Source organism: Homalodisca vitripennis, chromosome 2 (genome assembly GCF_021130785.1).
Source record: "Homalodisca vitripennis isolate AUS2020 chromosome 2, UT_GWSS_2.1, whole genome shotgun sequence".
Taxonomy (NCBI): Eukaryota; Metazoa; Arthropoda; class Insecta; order Hemiptera; family Cicadellidae; genus Homalodisca; species Homalodisca vitripennis.
The window spans coordinates 150,348,176-150,374,366 of NC_060208.1; the positions used below are offsets into that span (position 1 = coordinate 150,348,176).

The 26,191-nt window shown below is 34.7% G+C and overlaps 1 protein-coding gene across 9 annotated transcripts in view; it reads right to left on the reverse strand.

The window, feature by feature from the left end:
• The window catches only part of LOC124354891 (aryl hydrocarbon receptor nuclear translocator homolog), a 145,206-nt gene that overhangs the window by 11,075 nt on the left and 107,940 nt on the right, over nt 1-26,191 (reverse strand). For 6 of the 9 annotated variants that reach the window (XM_046805678.1, XM_046805676.1, XM_046805673.1 and 3 more), the window contains 7 exons: nt 20,242-20,411; nt 8,248-8,420; nt 7,743-7,890; nt 4,726-4,947; nt 3,276-3,398; nt 1,175-1,333; nt 85-235 (listed from right to left, as the gene is read on the reverse strand). In XM_046805678.1, the coding sequence (XP_046661634.1) occupies nt 85-235; nt 1,175-1,333; nt 3,276-3,398; nt 4,726-4,947; nt 7,743-7,890; nt 8,248-8,420; nt 20,242-20,411 (1,146 nt within the window). The remainder of the gene's footprint in view (nt 1-84; nt 236-1,174; nt 1,334-3,275; nt 3,399-4,725; nt 4,948-7,742; nt 7,891-8,247; nt 8,421-20,241; nt 20,412-26,191) is intronic. The other 3 variants (XM_046805677.1, XM_046805674.1, XM_046805675.1) reach the window with 2 other exon arrangements.

The window sequence follows — 26,191 nt, forward strand, 5'->3', positions numbered from 1 at the left end:
TATTGTTTCTTTGACCATTTACACAATAAACACAAATAAGATGTGGATTTTTGCGAGTGCACTCTCTTTACATTTGATACTCACTTGGCAGTAGTGTTGGTGCACACAATATATTCTATCTCGTCATGGTACGGGTTGAGGAAGGCGAAAGCAGAAGTACGCAGCCAGACCCATTCTCGACTTTTCGCCCTGAAGCGGTACATCACAGACATCACTTGCCCCTTCAACTTTAGGACTGCAACATAAACAAATTCACTTACTACTTTATGAAGTTTTACAGTTTAAACTCCAACTTCTTCATTCAAAATCACTATGACCCAGAAATAGAAAATATATTTTAATTTAAACTGTAGGTATATGAAACATCTCCAAATATTAGTTTACACATTATAAAATTCAAACTATGTTTAATGGCTTTTCTATTATTCATTTATTTTTATATGTAGAGTCAAGAAATGAACAATTCGCTTCTTGAGTTACACTCACTTAAGTTCACTTATTACAATTTTAATATATATTTTCATTTTAAAAAGTAAAGTTCCTAAATATTTATAACTGCTAACATTACTGATTGTTTAAATCACTAAAAAATCAAAATAAATTATAAAGCTTCATACTCGTGTAGACATAATATGTAGTGAGACCAAATAGTAGGGGCATAGAGACAGACTAAAACCAGATAAGCTCTTAAGCACTTGTTTGCAGAATAATTTTCATCTTCACATACTTATAAACACAAATATAGAGTTATAAATATTAGACACATGTGTCTGAATGTTTCTGTCCAACTTTCACATAAACAAAACTAACCTTAACCTTTAAGATAGAAATGCCAGATAAATTCAGATTATAACAGTGATTTCAGAGTGATAAGAATAACGGTTTAGATATTTTTCATTTGGTTAGCATTTCTTGCATAACTGATAAAAATTGTTTAAAGTTGACTTATGACTCTTGTTTAGAACATATATAAATCTTACCAACTCAAATAGTTCACATAATGGGCATTTGCTCCATAATTTCATTATTGGTTGAATCATTTCTCTTTCTGGCTGGCCATTGCATAACAAGACAACCTACTGTAAGTTATCTGTCAGTCATGCAAGTAATAGTTACATCAGTGTCAGCCTATGAATTAAATGAGATTATACATTTCTTGAATGATATATATTACCTTGCTCAAAGCTCTCCTTCATATGAGTTTGGTCTTCTGGGTGAAAGAACTCAAAACAGGATTTGCCTAGCAGTTCTGGTGGCGTGTACCCTAGCAGCCCAATCACTCGTTGATCCACAAACGTGAACTTGCCCTCCATAGAGTGACGAGATATGAATTCTGAAACATATCTTGCAAATTATTTAACTATACTATAATATAATTATACATTTATATTAATTACAATTAAACATAATTATTTATAATAATATGTTAAAAAATATAAATCTGAAATAGTAGATCTAATATTAAGAATATTTTAGAAAAATATTTACTATACCTTATCTGGGGCTAATATTAGATATAGAAAGCATTAATCCATTGAAGATTGAGTTATTTATACACATTCAATCCATGTGGCTATTCTCTTTCACATGTCCTGTTATATCTAATTTATTTTTTTGAAGACCTTGAAAAAATAAATATGTATTTAATAAATATTAGAATATATAATAATATTTGTATTAACACCATAAACATTAAAAGTTAAATGAGCAATAGAAAACAAATACTGTCTTATTCTTAATTCAGTTGATTATTCAATTTTTATTTTAGCTGGTGTCAAAAATATTGTTGTGTTTTCTCATTTAAGCCTCAGCATCAGCTATGCCGGCTTCGAAGTGCAAAAATTCTAGAAAAAGGGCAATCATTAAAAGAAGTCTGTATTACATTCAAGTACTATCTTACAGATCGTTTATGACCTAGATGTTTTCAGTTTCAGTCCTATTAAAAGTATTAATGCTTCTCTTATTACAAGAAAAAAGCAAATTTTATTTCACCACTCATATTTTATAATACAAGCTTATAAAAGTTTCTAAAAATTGAGTTGTAAACCAAATCAAACAAATGCTCAAAACATTGGCGGAGACCAATTGTCACACTCCTCCCATGTATTGTGTAACATGGCTAATACATCAGCTATGCAGGTAAGTTCTTTATTGTATGGGAATTATTGTTGTCTACTTAGAAGCCTTACATGGAAAACTGGAAGTAGGTAACCAACATAAAGAAATAATGTGATTTTGTAAATAATATTTAACATGAAATTCGTATATTCTAAGGTTATCTCCGTCTCCGTGCATCAAAGCAAATCTATTCAAATGTAGATATATCACCGAATTAATAAATAATCGTCGTTTCATAAACTATTTTATGTTATTTGTGAACTGTTGTCTACCTGCTGCATCTATGTGTGGGCGTCAGCTGCTCTGACGTAACAAACAGATTCTGGCTGTTAGTAAAATCTTGAAAAAGATCCTAGAAGCTTATCCCTAGAGCTCAAAGGATATTATAGAACTGGAGTCAGAAATCTAATTGTTTTTTACAGAAGCCTCAGGTTTGAGGGATAAATAGAAGTAATTAATGTGGAATGTTTAAACTCTTCCCCATATTAAAAGGCCGACAAAAATTCAATGCCATAAAACACTGTATTAAATGACCTTGTGCCAACTGAAAATATCTGTAAAATCCTACGGCTTAGCAAACAACAATCATAATTGTACAGCAATATTCCATATTTGAGGATTATCAAACTGTTCATTAGTAAGACATACAACTTATTCAACGTATCACATGAAATGTTTGCATCCGTGAGTACACTGGTGTCAGGGGTTGTCACTGTCAACATCATCGTCACCTGTTCACGTTACACTTTCAATTTCTAAGTCATCTGCACAAATTGTTTATTAAGTAAACTTGTGGTAAAACTAAACACACAAACGCATTATCTTTATCAACAACCATCAGTCTAATGACACAACACTGATAAGCAACTGCACTATCGGACTGAGAGAAAAGAAGGTCCAACTGAGGTTAAACTAGCCAGGTTCTACTGCAATAGAAAAAGGAATAAGAACAAAATTCATGACTGAGTATTGAGATAAAAACGTTGGACTTGATATTGAAGTAAAGTTTTTGTTAAAGCAAGCAATCTTTATTTTAAAGTTAAAAGGGCAAACACATGTAAGTAGGCAACAGAATAGTATACTATAGTGTAAATACTTTGACTACTGAGTGGTTTCCTCTTAGTTTTTACCAATATAAGATAAAACTCAGATCTCACCTGCATTACTGTTAGAGCCAGACAAGTCACTGGTGTTGGGAGTGGAGGTGACTTGTAGACGCCCGATGGCCACCAGACAGCAATGTGTGCCATCTTCCTCCACACCTCTCTCCATCTGAACCCCTGCACAAACATATCTTCATGACAACAAAAACTGTCAATCACATAATGAACACAACTACTTTAATAACTCTAAAAAGTACTGTGCCCCAATTCCTGAAAATAGCTAGGCTCATAAAATCCATTTGCAGGTAAATCAGCTTTTCCTAGCTGATTTATCTCCAAATAAATTACTAATGTTAGCCTAAACTAAGGACGAGTCAGTTCTGATCTTTATGGTTCTGGTGTCGGTCCTATGATTCAGATGATTAGTTTTTAAATAGTTACAAATTTAAAACTCACAAACTTCACCTTATTTTTTAAATTATTATTTTTATTATTTCAATTCAAACAAGTTTTTGATGAAATTTGTTGCAATATGAAATAAAGTTGAATATTTAACCTTTACAACACGTCGGACCTCATGCTGATATCAGTTTTGTGGCAGTATGCGATGACTTTGATTGGTGTCACAATTGCACAGCAATCTTAGGAACTAATACTGTACTAACAGCTGAACAAAAACAGTTATCATCTGCTGTTGTTTTTGTTTATATGAGTCGATGTGTTAACCTCATTTAATGTTCTTGTCTACTGAATGTGTTGTTACCGGACAATCCGTTTCTTTCCGATTTCTAGATTATTACTGAATTAGAGTAATAACGAAATGGAACATAGTTATGGTGAAATCGCCCTGCCAACATTGGAAAATTTGTCAGGTACTGAAAGTGATGAAGGCTTAGGCGCAACCTAAAATAATGGTTGTGATGGAGATTGATTTGACAACTGTTACACTGTTTATAATGGACCTAATTTTCCACATTTTCCTTATACTTTAGGTAGGTGGGTATAATGAACACCTGTGAGTATTTCGGACATATTCATTTGGTTTTTACTGTACAAAATACTAAATAAAATGTTTGCTGTAACTAATTGTTATGCAGAAGAGAAAATAAATAAGTAGAGACAACTTAGGCCTAGATCTATCTGGTCCACTTGGAAAAATTGTTGTATATGAGAAGTGACACTCTCATTCTGTCATTCTTTTTCTACCTAAATTGTTGTACTTAAATGTATATTTATAATTAACAATTGCATGAGAATACTTCTTTTAAGTTATTGCTTTAATGTTTTATTCAGTTATGGATTCCTTCATTCAATTCATACTTTGAACAGTTTGAGTTCGTAAATTTCTTTGGAGTCTGGAAACTTTTTTACTAAAAATGTTCTTTCAGTGATTAAAATTGTGGGGCACTATAATTATCTGCTATATCTGTTGTTCTTAAGTCCTTAGTTAATGAACTGACTCATCCCTAGCCCAAACGAACAGTAGCATGTGACATGCCATTACCGGAGAGGGCGTGCGTGTCAAACTGACCAGTGGGAGGCCAGTTCTTGATGTAGCCTGTGCAGTGGACGACAGCGTAGTTGTGGCTGTCTCGTGATGGACCCAGGCTGTTACGCTGCTTCAGCCGGTTCAGGTGTCCCGCCGCCATGTTGTCTGCGCCCAGTGCACCCACTTTCATCCGGCAGATGAACCCTCTGCGGGAGCCCATGCATAGACGCATCGACGCTGAAACAGTAATGGTCTCAATAATTTTTAGTAATAATATTTATTTATTCCTTTAAAGATTTCACAATTTTATTACATATATTTGTCCTTAGAAAAAAATGCTAACGTTATATCCAGTAGTGTGGTTATAAAATACACAATAAAGGTAACAATATAAAAGATATTATGTAGTTCAATAATAGACCAAAAATAGTTTTTTTTATTATACAAATGCCACACTCTGTAGTAATAAAACTTAACATCAGTATTTCATAAGGTTTATAATATTAAACACACTTTTTATGATGTTTTATTATTAAATAAGATATATATATATATATATATATATATATATATATATATATATATATATATATCTTATTTAATAATAAAACAGATATATAAATATATATGTATAGTTTTTTTATAATTTATATCATACATCAAAATTTACATTATAATAGCAGAACTTTTATTACAAAGACATGAAGTTGACTCTATGGTGACCAGATGAATAAAAGCATCTGTGCTTACATTCCAATTAGAAATAATCTAGGTTTATAAAACCTGATTAGAAGAAGCCACTTTTTATCAGTACTATCTACCTTGTATAGTACGCACTCTTGGTATTTTTGTTCAGTTCCTCAAGCACATAAACAGTATTAGAGACATGGGAAAAAACTGAGTTTAAAAAAAGAGTTGCCTCTCCACTATGAATAAAACATGCAAACGCTAAGAATTCAAGAAATTAAGTGAAATTTGTATGGATCTAATTGATAAACCAACAACTTGAATTAATGATTGTAATAAGTGCTAAAACCAAACGAGTAGCTTTACTTCTATTTGCAGTCATGTTTTAAAGAATACCTGTTTATGAGGTTTATATTATGAGGTTGGCAATTCCTGTTTACATTTTCCTACAGGGTGTTTTATACAAAGGGGAGTGATGGTGTTCATTAAAAACAATTGTGCTCAGTTGTAGCTCTGTAGACAACCTGTATGGTTTAATCAGTGTATTAAGATCTTCAAGATTATCGAGTTGATCATCTAATGCAAGATTCGGTAAGTGTTATGGTTTTTGTCAGAAAGAAACCTGTCTGCTGCAGACATTCACCAGCAGATATGGGATGTTTACAATGCTAATCTCATGGTAATGTACATCAGTGGGTCAGAAACTTCAAAGATGGCTGTGACAATATCCATGATAGCTCGCTCTAGTCACCCATTTTTTGATCACAGATGATTTGATGGCTTCAGTTAAGCAAAAATGTGTGAGAACAGATGCTTCACAATAATCAATCCTTCAAACGATTCTTCAAACCTCAGGTGAATAGATCAAAGCTGTAAACAACTGTTCTTTAACATTTAAACAAAAAACTGTGCTCCTGTTGGGTTGCTAAATCCTAGGAGTGAGTTCACGAAAATAGGCTTGCATGTTCAATGAAACTTTCAACACATTATGATGAAGAAGGTTAAGCAAATAATAAAAACATACCAGGAAGGATCACTTTTGGCTGGTTTACACCTGTCAGTACAACCGATACTGTATTCAGAAAAAACTGATGTACAACCTACAGGGTTGTAAAAATTTAAGTGACACATCGGCTTTTGTTGTGCTCAATGTAGGTTTAACTGGAAGGTATAAAATAGTCAGAAGTGGATCCTCCTGGGCGAACACCCTTGCTACCTTATCTATCCTAAATATTCTGTCACTCTGGGAGCAGCAATAATTGCAATGCAAGTGAACATAAATTGGAGGCAAAATGTGGGTTACGCATTTTTGAATGAAGTAAGAGAGCATGGAATAGAAACACACATGCTCTCCTGTACTGTTAAAAAGGTAAATGCAAGCAGACTCTGCCCAAGCACAAGCTATTACAGTCTGCAAAGAGATTCATAATAGAGAAGTAGCACAACAGTTTTTTGCTTTATGACAATGCAAAGCCTCACACATTCATGTTCAAATTTATTGGATCCTTTTAACTGAAAAGTTTTGGACCACCCACCACCTTATAGCCCTGACCTTGTGCTGAGCGCGATTTTTATCATTAACACTATTTCAATCATCATATTTATTTTTTCCAACAACTATTGTTTATGTGTTCCTGAAGAATCAAATTATTTATTATGAAAACTTATTATTTTTAAATTTTAATGGTTGTAAAAAAAATATTAATTTTTAACAGTTAACCTTTTAAGTATTTATTGAGTGGGTATACTGAAAAGTGCCAGGTATTTTTCTAGTGGGTGTACCTAAAAGTGCCGCCCTTTTGCGGGCATTTTGCAAGGTTTTAGTAAAAAATTCACAGTTTGATTATTTAATAAGCTATCAACATGATTCTTTTTTTATTTTTCTCTGAAAACTCTGTTTAATTAACATAAAATAACAAAGTTACCATAACACTAAATTTAGGAATACCAAAAATGGACTTACCTAAAAAAATTCAAAATATTTTTTAAATTTCATTTTTCAACCAAATTATTATGACCAAAAAAATTCATATCCTTTTCTTAGTCCATATCACTGGAAAGTGTATGCAATTGTCTGTAAATCTTGAGAAATTTATATTATTATCTTCAATAATGAGTAAGTTATACAACTTTTAAGAAACTATTGTAACATTGTTTCCGGTAGCTATGGCAATCCTACAGTTACAATTTTTAGTGACTTTTTCCCGAACGTCCGGTAAAATCGGACGTCAGCACTTTTCGGCCAACTTTTGTTGTCCGGTAAAATCGGACGTTGGCACTTTTCAGACACCTTTTGTCGTCCGGTAAAATCGGACGTTGGCACTCAAAGGGTTAACATAACTTACACTGGTGACCCTCCTTCTTGACAGTGCCTGTCTTGAGGTCCAGGATGCGACCAGAATTCTGCGGTTCCTGAGTGCTTAATTGTTCCCGCACTTTTTCTACATCCTCTGGGTGTAGGTGCTCAAATATACAGGAGCCGAACCAATCACTCTGAAACAAAATTGATTTTGAAGAGAACCAAAATTACCAAGATTTATTTATTAGTTTGGATTTGAATGGATTTGGATTAAAATTAACTCAATAATCCTAAACTGATATGTCCGAAATTGCAAATTGATATTGTCACTTGACCATTATGTTTCCATAATTAGGTCATTGAACTCGTTATACAATCTTTTATACTCTACTCAAACATACTCTATAATACTCTGAGCCTAAACAGAAGCATAGAATCTAAAGATAAACATTTTAACAATGAACAAAAAGTAAAGGTAACATTATTGAAAACTAAAAGTTGTAATAAAGGAATAATATCAGCATAATATACAAATATGACAGAGAGCGTACCTGTGACTGATTGAGGACGGGACTGACACTGTCAGACACATAGATGATGCGGCCAGTGTCACAGGTGACCACAAACAAGAAGCCGTCAGCAGCCTCCAGGATCAAATGCTTCAGCTCCTGGTCTGTCAGGAATGAGGGCTTGTATGTGCCGTCCGTGCTAGTGTTACCTGTACCTGCAACCAAGTAATGGAACTTAATTATTCACATACTATTTTCTAGATTCTAAAAACTCTGCAGGTCACTCAATCCTAGTTAAAAATTATGTTATGCCAGCTCTTTTCAACTGTACCATAGTCTAAACCACTGCAATGAATGATAGATCTAATAGATATGATATAGGAATTATCATTATTATAAAATACAAATATGGTTTATTGGATTAAAAAGGTGGTTTATGGTTTCTCCTGACATTTTGGAAACACTAAACATGGAGACTGATGTTGCACTTAGAGCACTCCATCCTAGCACTTGTAGAAACCACATTTTGTTGCTTTCCATCAGTTGTTCTCTGACAAAGTGTCTCACTGGATCAAAACGTACATTATGTTTTCTGTGTAGGTTATGTCATAGCAGATCTCCCTGAATTCCTTGGATCAGAAAGATACATCATGTCAAGATAGTTTTTCACAATAGTTCTCCTAAAGTCGGATAGTAGAAACTTTTTAGATGCTTCTTGGTTACTGGATTTCGATTATGAATTAATTTTAAAAATCAAACCCTCCAATAATTTAATGTTATTTTTGTGTGAAGCTTTCGTTTTTAAGGAAAACATCATCAGACCCACATAACTGAAAACAAAGGGGTTATAATATAGTACAACCAAATTTGTAGTACTTAAATAAAAACATATCCTTAAAAAAAATGTGAGAAGGTAAACTTAAAAAATCAGAGAAGTATGTGTAGGGTATAAGTGAGAAATATAATTAATATTTAATGAGATCAAATAAAATTAATGAGGAATTTTGGAAAGAGCCATGTTCATTATTTAATAAATTAATTCGGTTCTTCTTTATAAAAATATTTCATAAGCATTGAGGAAGTTGTTATTTTTAATTCCATTAATAATTTTATGTTTAAAAATTAGTGTGCATGTTTTGCCAGGGTCGGATTTTCTTCTTGGTGATATTCTTCAACTATGACAAAAAATACAGTTTAATTATTGAAGTGTTTAATTTTTAAATTAGTGAATAGTAGAATCTTGTCTGTTATGCCTGAGAGCATATGCACATGCATGCATTAACATGTGTCATATCAACAACCAATTTTTTATTCTTATTCTTGTTCTGTACTTCTTTACTGCTCAGTCTTTTATATCCACTGCCATATTTAACTGTGGCAGTTTCTCTGTGACACAACTTTTCTTTCTCAAGTTTTGATCATCAAGGAAGAGGTAATTAGGGTTCCAGTGCCTTTTGATTAGATACTATGTTTATATTATTGTTATCTTGTCAGGCAACAACAAATACGAGTATATGGGTATTGTGATCATTTCACATCTGTTTTGACAGGACAGTTGTTCATTATATTGAAGTGGATATTTCCAGTTGCACAAACTTTCTTTTCTGTTAAGGGTTTCATCAGTTCAAAACTTGTAAAGAAGTTATCGAAGTAAAACAAAACACATTTTTGGACTTCTTAAGAATCTAAATCTTTGACAGTGAAGACCTTTAGAGGTGACTTCACAATAAGGCCCTCACAAAAACGTGATTTTTTTCTTTGGCCTCATGAAGTTAGTTCATAGTGAACATGATTACCATTCTCACCACTATTTGGGGTAGCCAATGGGTTAAAACAGTACAGAAGGCACAATATTTATTCTCCGTTAAGATTTCACATCCTGTACACAATCATATTGTCACGGTTATGAAACAGAACATGTGTTCCTAAATCGAGAACTTGTGGTCAGACCAATCACTACATAACAATCGAACTCAAAGACAATGTGCGTTATATGTGTTTTTATTCATAAAAAATTATTAAAGCATTGGGACACATAATATCGCTTTTGAAACAAAGGCATTCGCAACTGGCTATGAAGTACTAACAGGTAGGACTGGAGATGGGTATAAAGCACGTAGTTGTATGTGGTAATTAGATGTTATGTTGATGGTATCATTTAATGGCGGTCTGGGCCCGGGCGGCCACGGCAGGCACGTCCCCATTATCAGTCAGCCTCAGCTTTGTATCCATTACCTGCCCCCCCTCCACAACACTGATCTGTCTTCATTATAACTCCCCCGAGCCGTGGCCCTGTAATGATCCTCCGATCCTGACTTGTCACCTCGTATTGGATTTCATAGTCACCCCGTACACCGAATCCCCTAGTTATAAAAACATATGTTTCAGTAATGCCAAAATTCCAAAGAAAAATTCCAAATTTCAGTTCTATTTTTATTTAGTAATAAGATGGAAATGCTCTCATTACATTGATAAGGATGTTCTAACATTTTTAATAACACTAAGATATTCCACAATAACAGTTTCTAAGTTGTATTTTATTTCATACTTTATAGATACACTGTAAATATTTATTATAAAAATAAATACATTTTAAAAGATCATGTGTTTGAATTTTAAAAAATTAAACCTAATTTAAGATAGCGGAACCCTAAAAGCATTTTTTTATTGACTCATACGTACTAAACATTAACTGGAATTTCTAGGTTGATCTTATGCCTTTTTTATACAATCCATACTTAATAGGTGGGTAGATTAGTGTGAAGGACTATGGTATTATTTCCTGCCAAATATAAACAGAGTCCACTCGCTCTACAGTGCCTGTATTTACAACTATGACTAGAATCTCACAAGATAAGTGCTCGGGGAGGCCCTTGGGATTAGGGGAGCCAACTCGCCTTGCAGTTAATCGTACTCTGGACAAACTACTGCCGTTACAGTCCTTCTAGGGTTCTTATCACCCGTTATCTGATACTATTAATACAATGTCTCAAACTACTGCATCCCATTTGTGTCTTTTCTGTTTAAACATGTAAAGGCACGATCCATATTCAATAATATAATAAAATACACTACGATTTTATTCATGTAACTTCACGATGCCACCGTAAGTGTACCTGCCACTACAATACATGTATGTATCTTGCTTATTTTCATATTTCAAAATCTACAAATAGGTACAGTGGACATACAATACTACTAACAGATAATTGTTTATTGCAGTGAAAAATGTGTCGTTTTGAATGATGTCTGTGACACAGTTTTTCTTGTTATACATTCTATCGTTCAAATAAATCTTCCAAAATTTCATAAACCGTAACGTTGTTGTTCGATTACGGGAGAAAGTGCGAAGGCGTATAGAATCTCTCGTTGTGTTGAGAGTCACAAAACAATTACCAATACACTATCTATGATTTCCAAACATATTTCTACAATGACTAACAATGTAGACTCTCCGCGAATATCACGGTACCTAATAGTCGTACATTTTAAATAATTCTCGAGAACCTATTGACGGTCCAAACAATCTGCAACGGAACTATGTTCCGCCGATTACATTTAGGTAGTATGCATCACGGACAAATGCTTTGACTAACAATGTTAACGTTCATTACAAAAAAACATAAATTCCTTAATTTAAAAATATTTCAAACTAGTTAAATTTCAAACCAGTAATGATAAGTTCCTATTCAATTATTTTCATTGAGTTAATATTATTAGCGCGTTCGTTACCTTAGCAACATTTGTGTTGATTTATTTTTAAAATCAATACAGGCTTAAAATCAATATGTGTTTTACGACATTCCTAAACTGTTTTACTTAACTTCTTTCATTACTAGATAAACTTGTTTAACGGTCAATACAATCCTACTGTGCAATATTTTTTAATAATTATTATAGAAAACATCTATCATGTTCTAGATCATATCATCGTACATTTAACGATATGTATGTTGAACTGAACGTTATTAATGTTTGTTGTAACTTCGAATGCAGAATATTTAACACAAATGTAGAATTATGTAGTATTATGCAGTTCAAATTCTGATACAGTTATTTAACACAAATTACTTCACAGATTGTTTTATTGCCTGCCAAATAATTTAAGCCAAATAAATAAATAAATTGTGGGTGCAACCATACGAACGAGTGAGTACAAAACAGAATGAAACATTATTCCTGCCCACATTAGCAAACAATTTCCAAGAGGATTGTTGAAATCTTTACGACCAAGTTTTCTTTTTACGGTCCCGAGTAAATTACATTTCAACTTAAAACGTAATTTGTATACGTCAATGTCCGGACGACGTGGAGGCAGGGGAGGGAGGTGGTGGGGTGAGAGGGTGTTTTTAATTTGTCGCCCGACAATCAACTTGAGTCAGCCCTCATTTCCTTGATTTCAAGAGGCCATGTCGCCATAATAATTGAGAAACAAAGCGAGAGGCCTGGACCACTGGGGGCGAATAAGAATCATTTGTATATTTAACAAATCGACATGTCAAATTAAATGGGTTTTCACTAATTATATAGATTTAGCACCATAGGGGTTTTGACACATGTGGCCAAAAACACTATTTAAAACCTAAAATAATATTGCAACAATTAGGTACGTAATATAATTTGCAAAGTTGTCTCATTTCAGAATAAGTGGCATATAGACACGAAATGAAAACATCTACATAAGCTACAAGAACAAAATGACAGTTCTGCTTATCAACATGATTGCGGACTAGGGAAGGGAGTCAATTACTTGTCAACATAATTACGACCTAAGACAATATTGTCTATAACACTGAATGTTACAATAAAGGGACGAACAGGTGTTGTCGCTAGCCAGGCATTCTGCTTGTCAACATGATTGCGGACTAGAAAAGGCAATCATTTAGTTGTCAACATTATTACGATCTAAGACAATATTGTCTATAACATTGAGTAACATTGAACGTTACAATGAAAGGACGCACAGGTGTTGTCACTACCCAGGCATTCTGCTTGTCAACACGATTGCGGACTAGAGAGGGGAATCGGTTACTTGTCAAGCATTATTACGATGTAAGACAATATTGTCTGTAACACTTAGTTACACTGAATGTTACAATGAAGGGACGAACAGGTGTTGTCGCTAGCCAGGCATTCTGCTTGTCAACATGATTGCGGACTAGAAAAGGCAATCATTTAGTTGTCAACATTATTACGATCTAAGACAATATTGTCTATAACATTGAGTAACATTGAACGTTACGATGAAAGGACGCACAGGTGTTGTCACTACCCAGGCATTCTGCTTGTCAACACGATTGCGGACTAGAGAGGGGAATCGGTTACTTGTCAAGCATTATTACGATGTAAGACAATATTGTCTGTAACACTTAGTTACACTGAATGTTACAATAAAGGGACGAACAGGTGTTGTCGCTAGCCAGGCATTCTGCTTGTCAACATGATTGCGGACTAGAAAAGGCAATCATTTAGTTGTCAACATTATTACGATGTAAGACAATATTGTCTGTAACACTGAGTTACACTGAATGTTACAATAAAGGGACGAACAGTGTGTTGTCGCTAGCCAGGCATTCTGCTTGTCAACATGATTGCGGACTAGAAAAGGCAATCATTTAGTTGTCAAGCATTATTACGATGTAAGACAATATTGTCCTGTAACATTGAGTTACATTGAACGTTACGATGAAAGGGACGAACAGGTGTTGTCGCCAGGCATTCTGCTTGTCAACATGATTGCGGACTAGAAAAGAGAGTATCGGTTACTTGTCAAGCATTATTACGATGTAAGACATATTGTCTGTAACACACTGAGTTACACTGAATGTGTTACAATGAAGGGACGCACACCTTGCCAACATGATTGCGGACTAGAGAGGGAATCAGTTACTTGTCAACCATTATTACGATCTAAGACAATATTGTCTGTAACACTGAGTTACACTGAATGTTACAATGAAGGGACGCACACCTTGCCAACATGATTGCGGACTAGACAGGGGAATCAGTTACTTGCCAACCATTATTACGATCTAAGACAATATTGTCTGTAACACTGAGTTACACTGAATGTTACAATGAAGGGACGCACACCTTGCCAACATGATTGCGGACTAGAGAGGGGAATCAGTTACTTGCCAACCATTATTACGATCTAAGACAATATTGTCTGTAACACTGAGTTACACTGAATGTTACAATGAAGGGACGCACACCTTGCCAACATGATTGCGGACTAGAGAGGGGAATCAGTTACTTGTCAACCATTATTACGATCTAAGACAATATTGTCTGTAACACTGAGTTACACTGAATGTTACAATGAAGGGACGCACACCTTGCCAACACGATTGCGGACTAGGGAGGGGAATCAGTTACTTGCCAACCATTATTACGATCTAAGACAATATTGTCTGTAACACTGAGTTACACTGAATGTTACAATGAAAGGACGCACACCTTGCCAACATGATTGCGGACTAGGGAGGGGAATCAGTTACTTGCCAACCATTACTAACATCGAACACAGGATTGTTTATAAAAGTGACTAACGCAGCGAGTACAATGTCTCAGGAGACCTTATGCTGACTGGACAAAGCGGGCCGGGTCGAGGGCCTGCTAGTGTTTGGGGTTACGACACGTCCGTGTTTACAAACAATAGGGTGACTGTACTGTACATGCTTATCACAGAGTACAGAGAACGTTACAATAAACTGTCGCGGTCATCCGACTGTTCGACATTTCGACACTGATCAAGATACTTCTATTCACCGAGTGACGTCATCGTCAACGTTCAATACTTTTTATCAGTAGAAGTGGGAGAGGGTTAATAGTTGCGAAACAAAAATGTATGTTTGTACTGTAAACATACTTGTTTAGATATCACATCTCAAAACCAAGAGGCACAGAAAATGTACCTTCCACAATTCAAGAACAGTCCCTCTGCTTGACGAGTTTTACTCTTCAATAGTGGGCACATAAATGAAGTCACGTGAATGGGTGTCCACGCCCGACGCACCACATAAAACATTCACGTCGGTGACACCCCTGCCTGCCGCCCTGGCAGTCGTAAAGAGAGACAAGGGTCCACAACACTGTCGCGCGCACTTTGCATGCTTCCGTAGCCAGGGAAGGGAAGAAATAGCACGGGAATCACAGAAAATGGGAACAAGGCAATCACGAAAATATTACGAGACAAAGTACAGTAGCGGTCACGATAGAATGCACCAGAATGTGAAGGTGATATACATTATGTATAAGTTAAATACACAACATAACAGTATTTAATTAATCAATTAACGATCCAACCGGTACATTTAAAGTTCTGCACATTAATACATATTATATTATAAATTATTTTTGACTAATATTATGTTACAACTAAACCTTTTCAGATGTACGGCTCCTGACGAGTAGTCTCATCTAAGCGTCCCGAGCATAGGGCATCTGTTTGACCTACGCTTACTTACGTGAGATATTTCTGCCTGACCCCACACACACTACCCTCATATCGAATGTTAAAATTCGCTGAATTGTAGGGTATTAGTCAATATTTTAATCTAGAATTTACTGGTTGAACCGATAGTAAATTATTATATATGTTCTATGACTACACTACAGAATGTAGAGGACTGTTTACGTTATTTACATTTTGTAATATAATACAGACTGTTCTACTCTTTCAGTAGAAACGGCTGGTGGTGTGCTATAACATTACCAAACTGCTGAATTAACAAGAATAACATGATCGTGACAAAAATCAGTAATTCCTGTTGCGTTTTGATTTTTGTAGAACCATGACAGATCCCATCTTCAGCAGCACGAACTATTAACTAATTTGAGGCGAGAAGTATGACCCCGGACTAAACAGTATAACGATAATGTATACAGAGTTGTGTAGTTGTTGATCAATGGCATAGTAAATTATTTGTATTGGGTTTAATGAAAAACAAATTAGAAGGTTAATAGTTGTACAAAATAATAACTTCACTTTTTATCTTTAACTTTAATATTCTATTGCTGGTAAATCGAGTTTTACCTTTATATCCAACAAGGTAATGCATCTTTACCAGGCTGTAACAAAAACGTTCTTTTATTTTGAAAGAATATCATCCTATGTCTTTTCAACGCAACACCATTGATTACAATATAATAACAAAATAAACTAAAAACTGATAACAAGATAGATGTTAGAACCCGTAACAAAATCAATGTATATTTTAAATAACAAATAATTAGAAACGAATTCCCATAAAACTTTAATTGATTTGATACAAAATAGAACTAATTTTGATAGTGTCAGAAGTTTATTTGAATTTTGAATATAGCAGAGGTAGCACTGATTACAATGAAAGAGGCCCTACATATTTTTATAATTTATGGAAATTACATTGAACTAAAGAAATATGAATATTTTCTTAGTATAAACTTAAGTAGAAAGTACAGGTTTAGACGCACGAACAAAAATGTACTGTCTATGACACATGACGCCAGACAGTACTCAGAAAGTTAAGACAAGTCGAGAGACAAAGCTCGTCGTGATTGTCGCTGCTTTGTGCGCGAGTTTGTCAAGATTGAATTCGGTCCCGGGGGTGCTCACTGCTCACCCTCGACACCACAACCTGCAGTTCTGTAGCGGCAGTACGTACATCCCTCGATATACGTGTCTGCTACCGCAACGGCGCGAGCGAAATAATGTAGGCAACAAACAGCGTCATAAAATAGTTGAAGTAATTTAGTATGTGCTAACTAAGGTCAAAACGAAATGGGTGGATATGATCTGATGCTATACTCGTATACTGGGACCGTCAGATCTGAGTCCTAGAATTGCACGAAGCTCTGATTTGTAATAGTTACCACATAAAACACGTGTAGGCCTACCAGTGCCAACTCACTCCACGACCCGGGGTGATAGCCACTCAACTAATACATTGGAGGAACATACAATAAACTGAAATAGAATTGAACAAATTCAACAAAGATGTTTTGCACTTTCTTCACAAAATATTTTTTTACAAATTTAATAAGCAGAGATTCGAAATATTTTTAAGGAAAAATACTGTATCCCAATTTCAGATTACAAACATATCATTGTAAAACAAATAATATTACTCCAATACTACTCATAATAATGCCAATTATTTGTGTATTGTATTTTTGATACGTGTATGCACATAATACTCCTCTAACATCAGACAGGAGATTATATAAATTCAATGTTTTCGCGTGTATTCCACCACGGTGATAAAAATGATCGTTTACTTATTTCAAATAAAAGTTTTGAAAATTACGATAAGGTAAATTATTATATAACATAAAACTCAATACGAAAAAATACATTCCTTTAACCATTGAAATTAAAACTCCATATAAACAGAATACTCATAACACTAGTATTACAGCTTAATCTGCCCCGTTTAAGCACAGGTCTAACAATTGTTTGTTACAATATTATGAATAATCGTTAAATTCAAAGGAATAAATATGTAAAAGCCTTAACCGCCATCTTGTAAATAAGAAAAACATTGAGCCGGTTGAGTTTTAAGCATAAAAATGTACAGCACCGGACAGAACGTGTACACGCAACGCCATATTTAATTAGGTGAGAACATGTATGAATGCGAAGGGAAATGTCTAGGAGAATATTTATAACACGCTAAGAGTGGGGCTATAAACTGGAAGTAATACGGATAAATAAGGCGTATATGTTATATTATACAATTTCCTTTTCGTCTAATTTCCAACTGAAAGCGCACGTACCAGAACAGAGCATATATGTAAGTTTATATAAAGTATAGTACTGGCAATATGTTTACACAATGATTGACACAAAGTGTTTAAACAAGTTTACAAGAACGGATAAGTTAAACATCTTTGTTAAATCAACTACACACGAGCCTTGTCACCAAAATTGCGCCGCGTCTGGAAAGGCGTGATACGAACTCGCTAGCGAAAGTGGATTATCCCATAACACGCACATTGAATGTATTTAAAAATTTAAAATGATACGAACAAAATATCAAAACTTTACAGGAGTACAATAAGAAATTGAACACTTTGAAAATATCAAGTGTTGAAGTCATGACGGAAAATGTGCATTTTAATAATATTTCCCCATTGATAAACAGAGCCCATGTACGACTAGTGAAAACAACTGATGACAATGGACAAAGTCCATAACTTGTGAGATATAGTCGTCCTGTAGTTATGATTTCACAATAATATTTTTTTTAATTATTTGCCAGGTTCGATATTTTAACCCATGCTTTGCTTCGATATTATCCCTTTTAATACTTCAAAAATAAGAAGTAACTGAGAGGTGCTTCAAATTTACAATTTTTAGCTGCGCCAAAAGGTTACTTATACCTAAGATTGTAAATAGTAATTCTGACTTCTAAAACTTTCAATTTATCGCCATTTTCTACTGGGTTAAGATATAGACCCTAGTTCGCGTTATTAGTTTTCTTTTATCAGGACCTTCAAAATGAGGGGGTCACTCGTGGGGTTTATTATTTGAAATTTTAGGTTGTCCCCAAAATCCCCCTTTTTTGGTGAACGAAGTAATAATCATGCCTAAATATTACTTCATAACATGAGATAAAGGTGTGCTGAGCTTAATGTTTGTAGTGTGAGCCGTACAATATTAACAGGGTGTCTCCAGACTTTTGATTAACCCTGTATATATTACTTTTACCCTGTTTTTATTAATTTTTACATTCACCTCAATACTCATCATTCCGAATCATCCCTCTTGCCACAATGTCAGTCAACCAATCTTGTGGTCTCCTAAACGTAAGTAATAAACTCATATATACTGTAGAACGCTTTTGAAATCAACACGGACTTCAAACGAGTTTTAAATGCTTTGAGCATCGCAGCATTTTTGATTGAATTGGCAGTTGGTTGAAAAATTGAACTTCTGCCTAAGAAGGCAAACGTTCTTAAGCTACTGTTCTGTGTCTCCCAGCTCGGTACTTATACCTGCCTCTTTCATAAGACTGTATGCAACTAGCTCTTAAAGGATTTGACTTTGTCTTGAAAAATAAACGTCTCCAAAATATAGAGGCAGCTTTCGATGTCAACAGTTTCATATTTTTGAATGCTGATCTGCACGACTCTGTAAGTTGCAGTTTTTACAAATAGTACGATGGCTTTTTTTAAGAATTAACATTCTCGAAAATAGTTTGTTCGCACAAGCACCCCACAAAGCTACACCATAGGATGATTGTGAGTAGATTAGTTTATAATAGCAGACATGAGCACCTGAGTTGGGCAGTATTTGGATAGTTGTTTTAGTACATAAAAGTCTGAGAACAATTATCTTAATCTAGTCAAGACTTGCTACTAACATTATAATTATGTGCTACTTGGAGATGAGGTATTTGTTAGGCATGTGACTATGAGGTTAGATTCAGCAATTATGACTTGGTAGTCTTCACTCTACGTTGGCACTTCTAGACTGCAGGTACTGTACCTCGCTCTGTCAATGGGATAATCAAGAGACGGGTTTACCACGTTAAACTGTAGGTTCCTCAGTTTCAGACCTTACATAGCAAAACAAGACCACTTACCATTTGTCTGATATTTGCCCATTATTTGACATCCATCGGTGTGTTTAAGTATTAACTGACAAATACATTTTAAAATTATCTCAGGTCATACTAAGAATGTTATTTATACATGGGATGGAAATAATAAAAATATCTATAATTTGCAAGGTTTATTTTTTTTTATTTTCATCAAGCTATATTTCATTTTTAGATGTAGGCCTACTGATAGATAACAAAAATAGTGAAATGCAATCCAATTAACCCACAGTTTACATCTATTTCAAAATTACGTGAAGGAATTACCATTTACATTCCAAGAAATTGGGAGAAAATTCTTCTCCATCGTTATCTCCAGAATTAACACACGTATGTATTATAAATAATTTGGCTGTATAACATTTCTTTTTCAAAACGTTTCCAAATACCTTTTTTTATTTAGCTACAAACAATTACGATTGTGTACATAATACAGTATTTTGCAACTCACCCCTGAGCGCCTTCATGTGCGCGACCGCCATGCGCAGGATGGTGAGCTTGTCGGGCTTGCGAGCCAGCGCACTGCAGGTGGGCACCATATCCGACAGCTCCGTGATGTACGCCGTCATCTTGTTGCGCCGCCGCCGCTCGATTTCGCAGTGGTTCTCCCTACAGTTGGTTCAAACAGACACAAACTTCCAGGTAATTATAAGTTGCCTAATAAAGTTATACACTTTAATCAGTTGTCTAAGAGGCTTATACACAAAATTAATAGTTATTTTAACATAGTAATTAGGCTACTGTTGTGTAAATGTAGAATTTACACAAAGCAACTAATTTAATTATTATAAAAAGGTTCTGATGCATAGCTACATACGAGGGCATGGCAACAACTCTTCTATCGAAAACCTTCACCGACTGAGTAAAGTTCTTCGTGTTCTATATTGGTTACATAGATAATGTTGGATACGGAAAGGCAGGTATATGGATTGGCCGTAAACATTCATGAATTAGGGATACTACAAAGACGCAGGTAGTATCATAACTTAATATTTATAAAATAATATTAATATTTTTTACAGATTTAGGGGATTTTTAACGAGAAGACAAAATAATGTTAGATAATTGATGCTAGATAATTGATGTTAGATAAAGGATGTACATAGAAAAAATGAATTGTCGATGAACATGAGTTACATATCCTAGAATGATAGATAAAGTGTACTACAGTTTAGACTAATTGCCAGGAGAGGCAAGCACAAGCAGTTAGAAGACGTAAGGACGCAGGTAGTAGAATACGAGAATATTCTGACAAACCACCAAGAGAGAAATGCACACGATAGTTGTTAAAAGTAAACACACAGGTTGAAGCATGTGTGATACAAATTTCAAACAAAAATAGCGAGGTGCACAAGATAGTTGATAAAAGTAAAGACACGGTTTTTAGGATGTGCGATAAAACTGACAAACCACCAATAGCGAAATGCACACGATAGTTGTTAAAAATAAACACACAGGGGTTGAAGCATGTGTGATACAAATTTCAAACAAAAATAGCGAGGTGCACAAGATAGTTGATAAAAGTAAAGACACGGTTTTTAGGATGTGCGATAAAACTGACAAACCACCAATAGCGAAATGCACACGATAGTTGTTAAAAGTAAACACACAGGTTGAAGCATGTGTGATACAAATTTCAAACAAAAATAGCGAGGTGCACAAGATAGTTGATAAAAGTAAAGACACGGTTTTTAGGATGTGCGATAAAACTGACAAACCACCAATAGCGAAATGCACACGATAGTTGTTAAAAGTAAACACACAGGTTGAAGCATGTGTGATACAAATTTCAAACAAAAATAGCGAGGTGCACAAGATAGTTGATAAAAGTAAAGACACGGTTTTTAGGATGTGCGATAAAACTGACAAACCACCAATAGCGAAATGCACACGATAGTTGTTAAAAGTAAACACACAGGTTGAAGCATGTGTGATACAAATTTTCAAACAAAAATAGCGAGGTGCACAAGATAGTTGATAAAAGTAAAGACACGGTTTTTAGGATGTGCGATAAAATTGACAAAACTACCAATAGCGAAATGCACACGATAGTGTTAAAAGTAAACACACAGGTTGAAGCATGTGTGATACAAATTTCAAACAAAAATAGCGAGGTGCACAAGATAGTTGATAAAAGTAAAGACACGGTTTTTAGGATGTGCGATAAAATTGACAAACCACCAATAGCGAAATGCACACGATAGTTGTTAAAAGTAAACACACAGGTTGAAGCATGTGTGATACAAATTTCAAACAAAAATAGCGAGCGTGCACAAGATAGTTGATAAAAGTAAAGACACGGTTTTTAGGATGTGCGATAAAACTGACAAACCACCAATAGCGAAATGCACACGATAGTTGTTAAAAATAACACACAGGGGTTGAAGCATGTGTGATACAAATTTCAAACAAAAAATAGCGAGGTGCACAACATAATTGATAAAAGTAAAGACACGGTTTTTAGGATGTGCGATAAAACTGTACAAACCACCAATAGCGAAATGCACACGATAGTTGTTTTTAAAAGTAAACACACAGGTTGAAGCATGTTGTGATACAAATTTCAAACAAAAATAGCGAGGTGCACAACATAATTGAATAAAAGTAAAGACACGGTTTTTAGGATGTGCGATAAAACTGACAAACCACCAATAGCGAAATGCACACGATAGTTGTTAAAAAGTAAACACACAGGTTGAAGCATGTGTGATACAAATTTCAAACAAAAATAGCGAGGTGCACAAGATAGTTTGATAAAAAGTAAAGACACGGTTTTTAGGATGTGCGATAAAACTGACAAACCACCAATAGCGAAATGCACACGATAGTTGTTAAAAGTAAACACACAGGTTGAAGCATGTGTGATACAAATTTCAAACAAAATAGCGAGGTGCACAAGATAGTTTGATAAAAGTAAAGACACACGACCCCCGTTTTTAGGATGTCGATAAAAATTGACAAACACCAATAGCGAAATGCACACGATAGTTGTTAAAAGTAAACACACAGGTTTGAAGCATGTGCGATACAAATTTCAAACCAAAAATATCAAAGTGCACAACATAGTTGATAAAAGTAAAGACACGGTTTTAGGACGTGCGATAAAACTGACAAACCACCCAATAGCGAAATGCACACGATAGTTGTTAAAAGTAAACACACAGGTTGAAGCATGTGTGATACAAATTTCAAACAAAAATAGCGAGGTGCACAAGATAGTTGATAAAAGTAAAGAACACGGTTTTTAGGATGTGCGATAAAAACTGACAAACCACCAATAGCGAAATGCACACGATAGTTAGTTAAAAATAACACACAGGGGTTGAAGCATGTGTGATACAAATTTCAAACAAAAATAGCGAGGTGCACATGATAGTTGATAAAAGTAAAGACACGGTTTTTTAGGATGTGCGATAAAACTGACAAACCACCAATAGCGAAATGCACACGATAGTTGTTTAAAAGTAAACACACAGGTTGAAGGCATGTGTGATACAAATTTCAAACAAAAATAGCGAGGTGCACAAGATAGTTGATAAAAGTAAAGACACGGTTTTTTTAGGATGTGCGATAAAAATTGACAAACCACCAATAGCGAAATGCACACGATAGTTGTTAAAAGTAAACACAACAGGTTGAAGCATGTGTGATACAAATTTCAAACAAAAATAGCGAGTGCACAAGGTTAGTTGATAAAAGTAAAGACACGGTTTTTATGGATGTGCGATAAAACTGACAAACCACCAATAGCGAAATGCACACGATAGTTGTAAAAGTAAACACACAGGTTGAAGCATGTGTGATAAAAATTTCAAACAAAAATAGCGAGGTGCACAACATAATTGATAAAAGTAAAGACACGGTTTTTAGGATGTGCGATTAAAACTGACAAACCACCAATAGCGAAATGCACACGATAGTTGTTAAAAAGTAAACACACAGGTTGAAGCATGTGTGATACACATTTCAAACAAAAATAGCGAGGTGCACAAGATAGTTTGATAAAAGTAAAGACACGGTTTTTAGGATGTGCGATAAAATTGACAAACTACCAATAGCGAAATGCACACGATAGGTTGTTAAAAGTAAACCACACAGGTTGAAGCATGTGTGATACAAATTTCAAACAAAAATAGCGAGGTGCACAAGATAGTTGATAAAAGTAAAGACACGGTTTTTAGGATGTGCGATAAAATTGACAAACCACCAATAGCGAAATGCACACGATAGTTGTTAAAAGTAAACACACAGGTTGAAGCATGTGTGATACAAATTTCAAACAAAAATAGCGAGAGTGCACAAGATAGTTGATAAAAGTAAAGACACGGTTTTTAGGATGTGCGATAAAACTGACAAACCACCAATAGCGAAATGCACACGATAGTTGTTAAAAATAACACACAGGGGTTGAAGCATGTGTGATCACAAATTTCAAACAAAAATAGCGAGGTGCACAACATAATTGATAAAAGTAAAGGACACGGTTTTTAGGATGTGCGATAAAACTGACAAACCACCAATAGCGAAAAAAAAAAAAAAAAAAAAAAAAAAAAAAAAAAAAAAAAAAAAATATGCACACGATAGTTGTCTTAAAAGTAAAAACACACAGGTTGAAGCATGTGTGATACATAATTATCAAACAAAAATAGCGAGGTGCACAAGATAGTTGATAAAAAGTAAAGACACGGTTTTTAGGATGTGCGATAAAATTGAACAAACTACCAATAGGAATAGCGAAATGCACACGATAGTTGTTAAAAGTAAACACACTGGGGGGGGGGTTGAAGCATGTGTGATACAAATTTCAAACAAAAATAGCGAGGTGCACAAGATAGTTGATAAAAGTAAAGACACGGTTTTTAGGATGTGCGATAAAATTGGCAAACACCAATAGCGAAATGCACACGATCAGTTGTTAAAAGTAAAACACACAGGTTGAAGCATGTGTGATACAAATTTCAAAACAAAAATAGCGAGGTGCACAAGATAGTTGATAAAAGTAAAGACACGGTTTTTAGGATGTGCGATAAAACTGACAAACCACCAATAGCGAAATGCACACGATAGTTGTTAAAAATAACACACAGGGTTGAAGCATGTGTGATACAAATTTCAAACAAAAATAGCGAGGTGCACAACATAATTGATAAAAGTAAAGACACGGTTATTTTAGGATGTGCGATTAAACTGACAAACCACCAATAGCGAAATGCACACGATAGTTGTTAAAAGTAAACACACAGGTTGAAGCATGTGTGATACAAATTTTCAAACAAAAAATAGCGAGGTGCACAACATAATTGATAAAAGTAAAAGACACGGTTTTTAGGATGTGCGATAAAACTGACAAACCACCAATAGCTGAAATGCACACGATAGTTGTTAAAAGTAAACACACAGGTTGAAGCATGTGTGATACAAATTTCAAACAAAAATAGCGAGGTGCACAAGATAGTTGACTATATATATATAAAAAGTAAAGACACGGTTTTTAGGATGTGCGATAAAAACTGACAAACACCAATAGCGAAATGCACACGATAGTTGTTAAAAGTAAACACACAGGTTGAAGCATGTGTGATACAAATTTCAAACAAAAAATAGCGAGGTGCACAAGATAGTTGATAAAAGTAAAGACACGGTTTTTTAGGATGTGCGATAAAACTGACAAACCACCAATAGCGAAATGCACACGATAGTTGTTAAAAATAACACACAGGGGTTGAAGCATGTGTGATACAAATTTCAAACAAAAATAGCGAGGTGCACAACATAATTGATAAAAGTAAAGACACGGTTTTTAGGATGTGCGATAAAACTGACAAACCACCAATAGCGAAATGCACACGATACTTGTTAAAAGTTAAAACACACAGGTTGAAGCATGTGTGATACAAATTTCAAACAAAAATTAGCGGAGGTGCACAACATAATTGATAAAAGTAAAGACACGGTTTTTAGGATGTGCGATAAAACTGACAAACCACCAATAGCGAAATGCACACGATAGTTGTTAAAAGTAAACACACAGGTTGAAGCATGTGTGATACAAATTTCAAACAAAAATAGCGAGGTGCACAAGATAGTTGATAAAAGTAAAAGACACACGGTTTTTTAGGATGTGCGATAAAATTGACAAACCACCAATAGCGAAATGCACACGATAGTTGTTAAAAGTAAACACACAGGTTGAAGCATGTGTGATACAAATTTCAAACAAAAATAGCGAGGTGCACAAGATAGTTGATAAAAGTAAAGACACGGTTTTTAGGATGTGCGATAAAACTGACAAACCACCAATAGCGAAATGCACACGATAGTTGTTAAAAGTAAACACACAGGTTGAAGCATGTGTGATACAAATTTCAAACAAAAATAGCGAGGTGCACAAGATAGTTGAT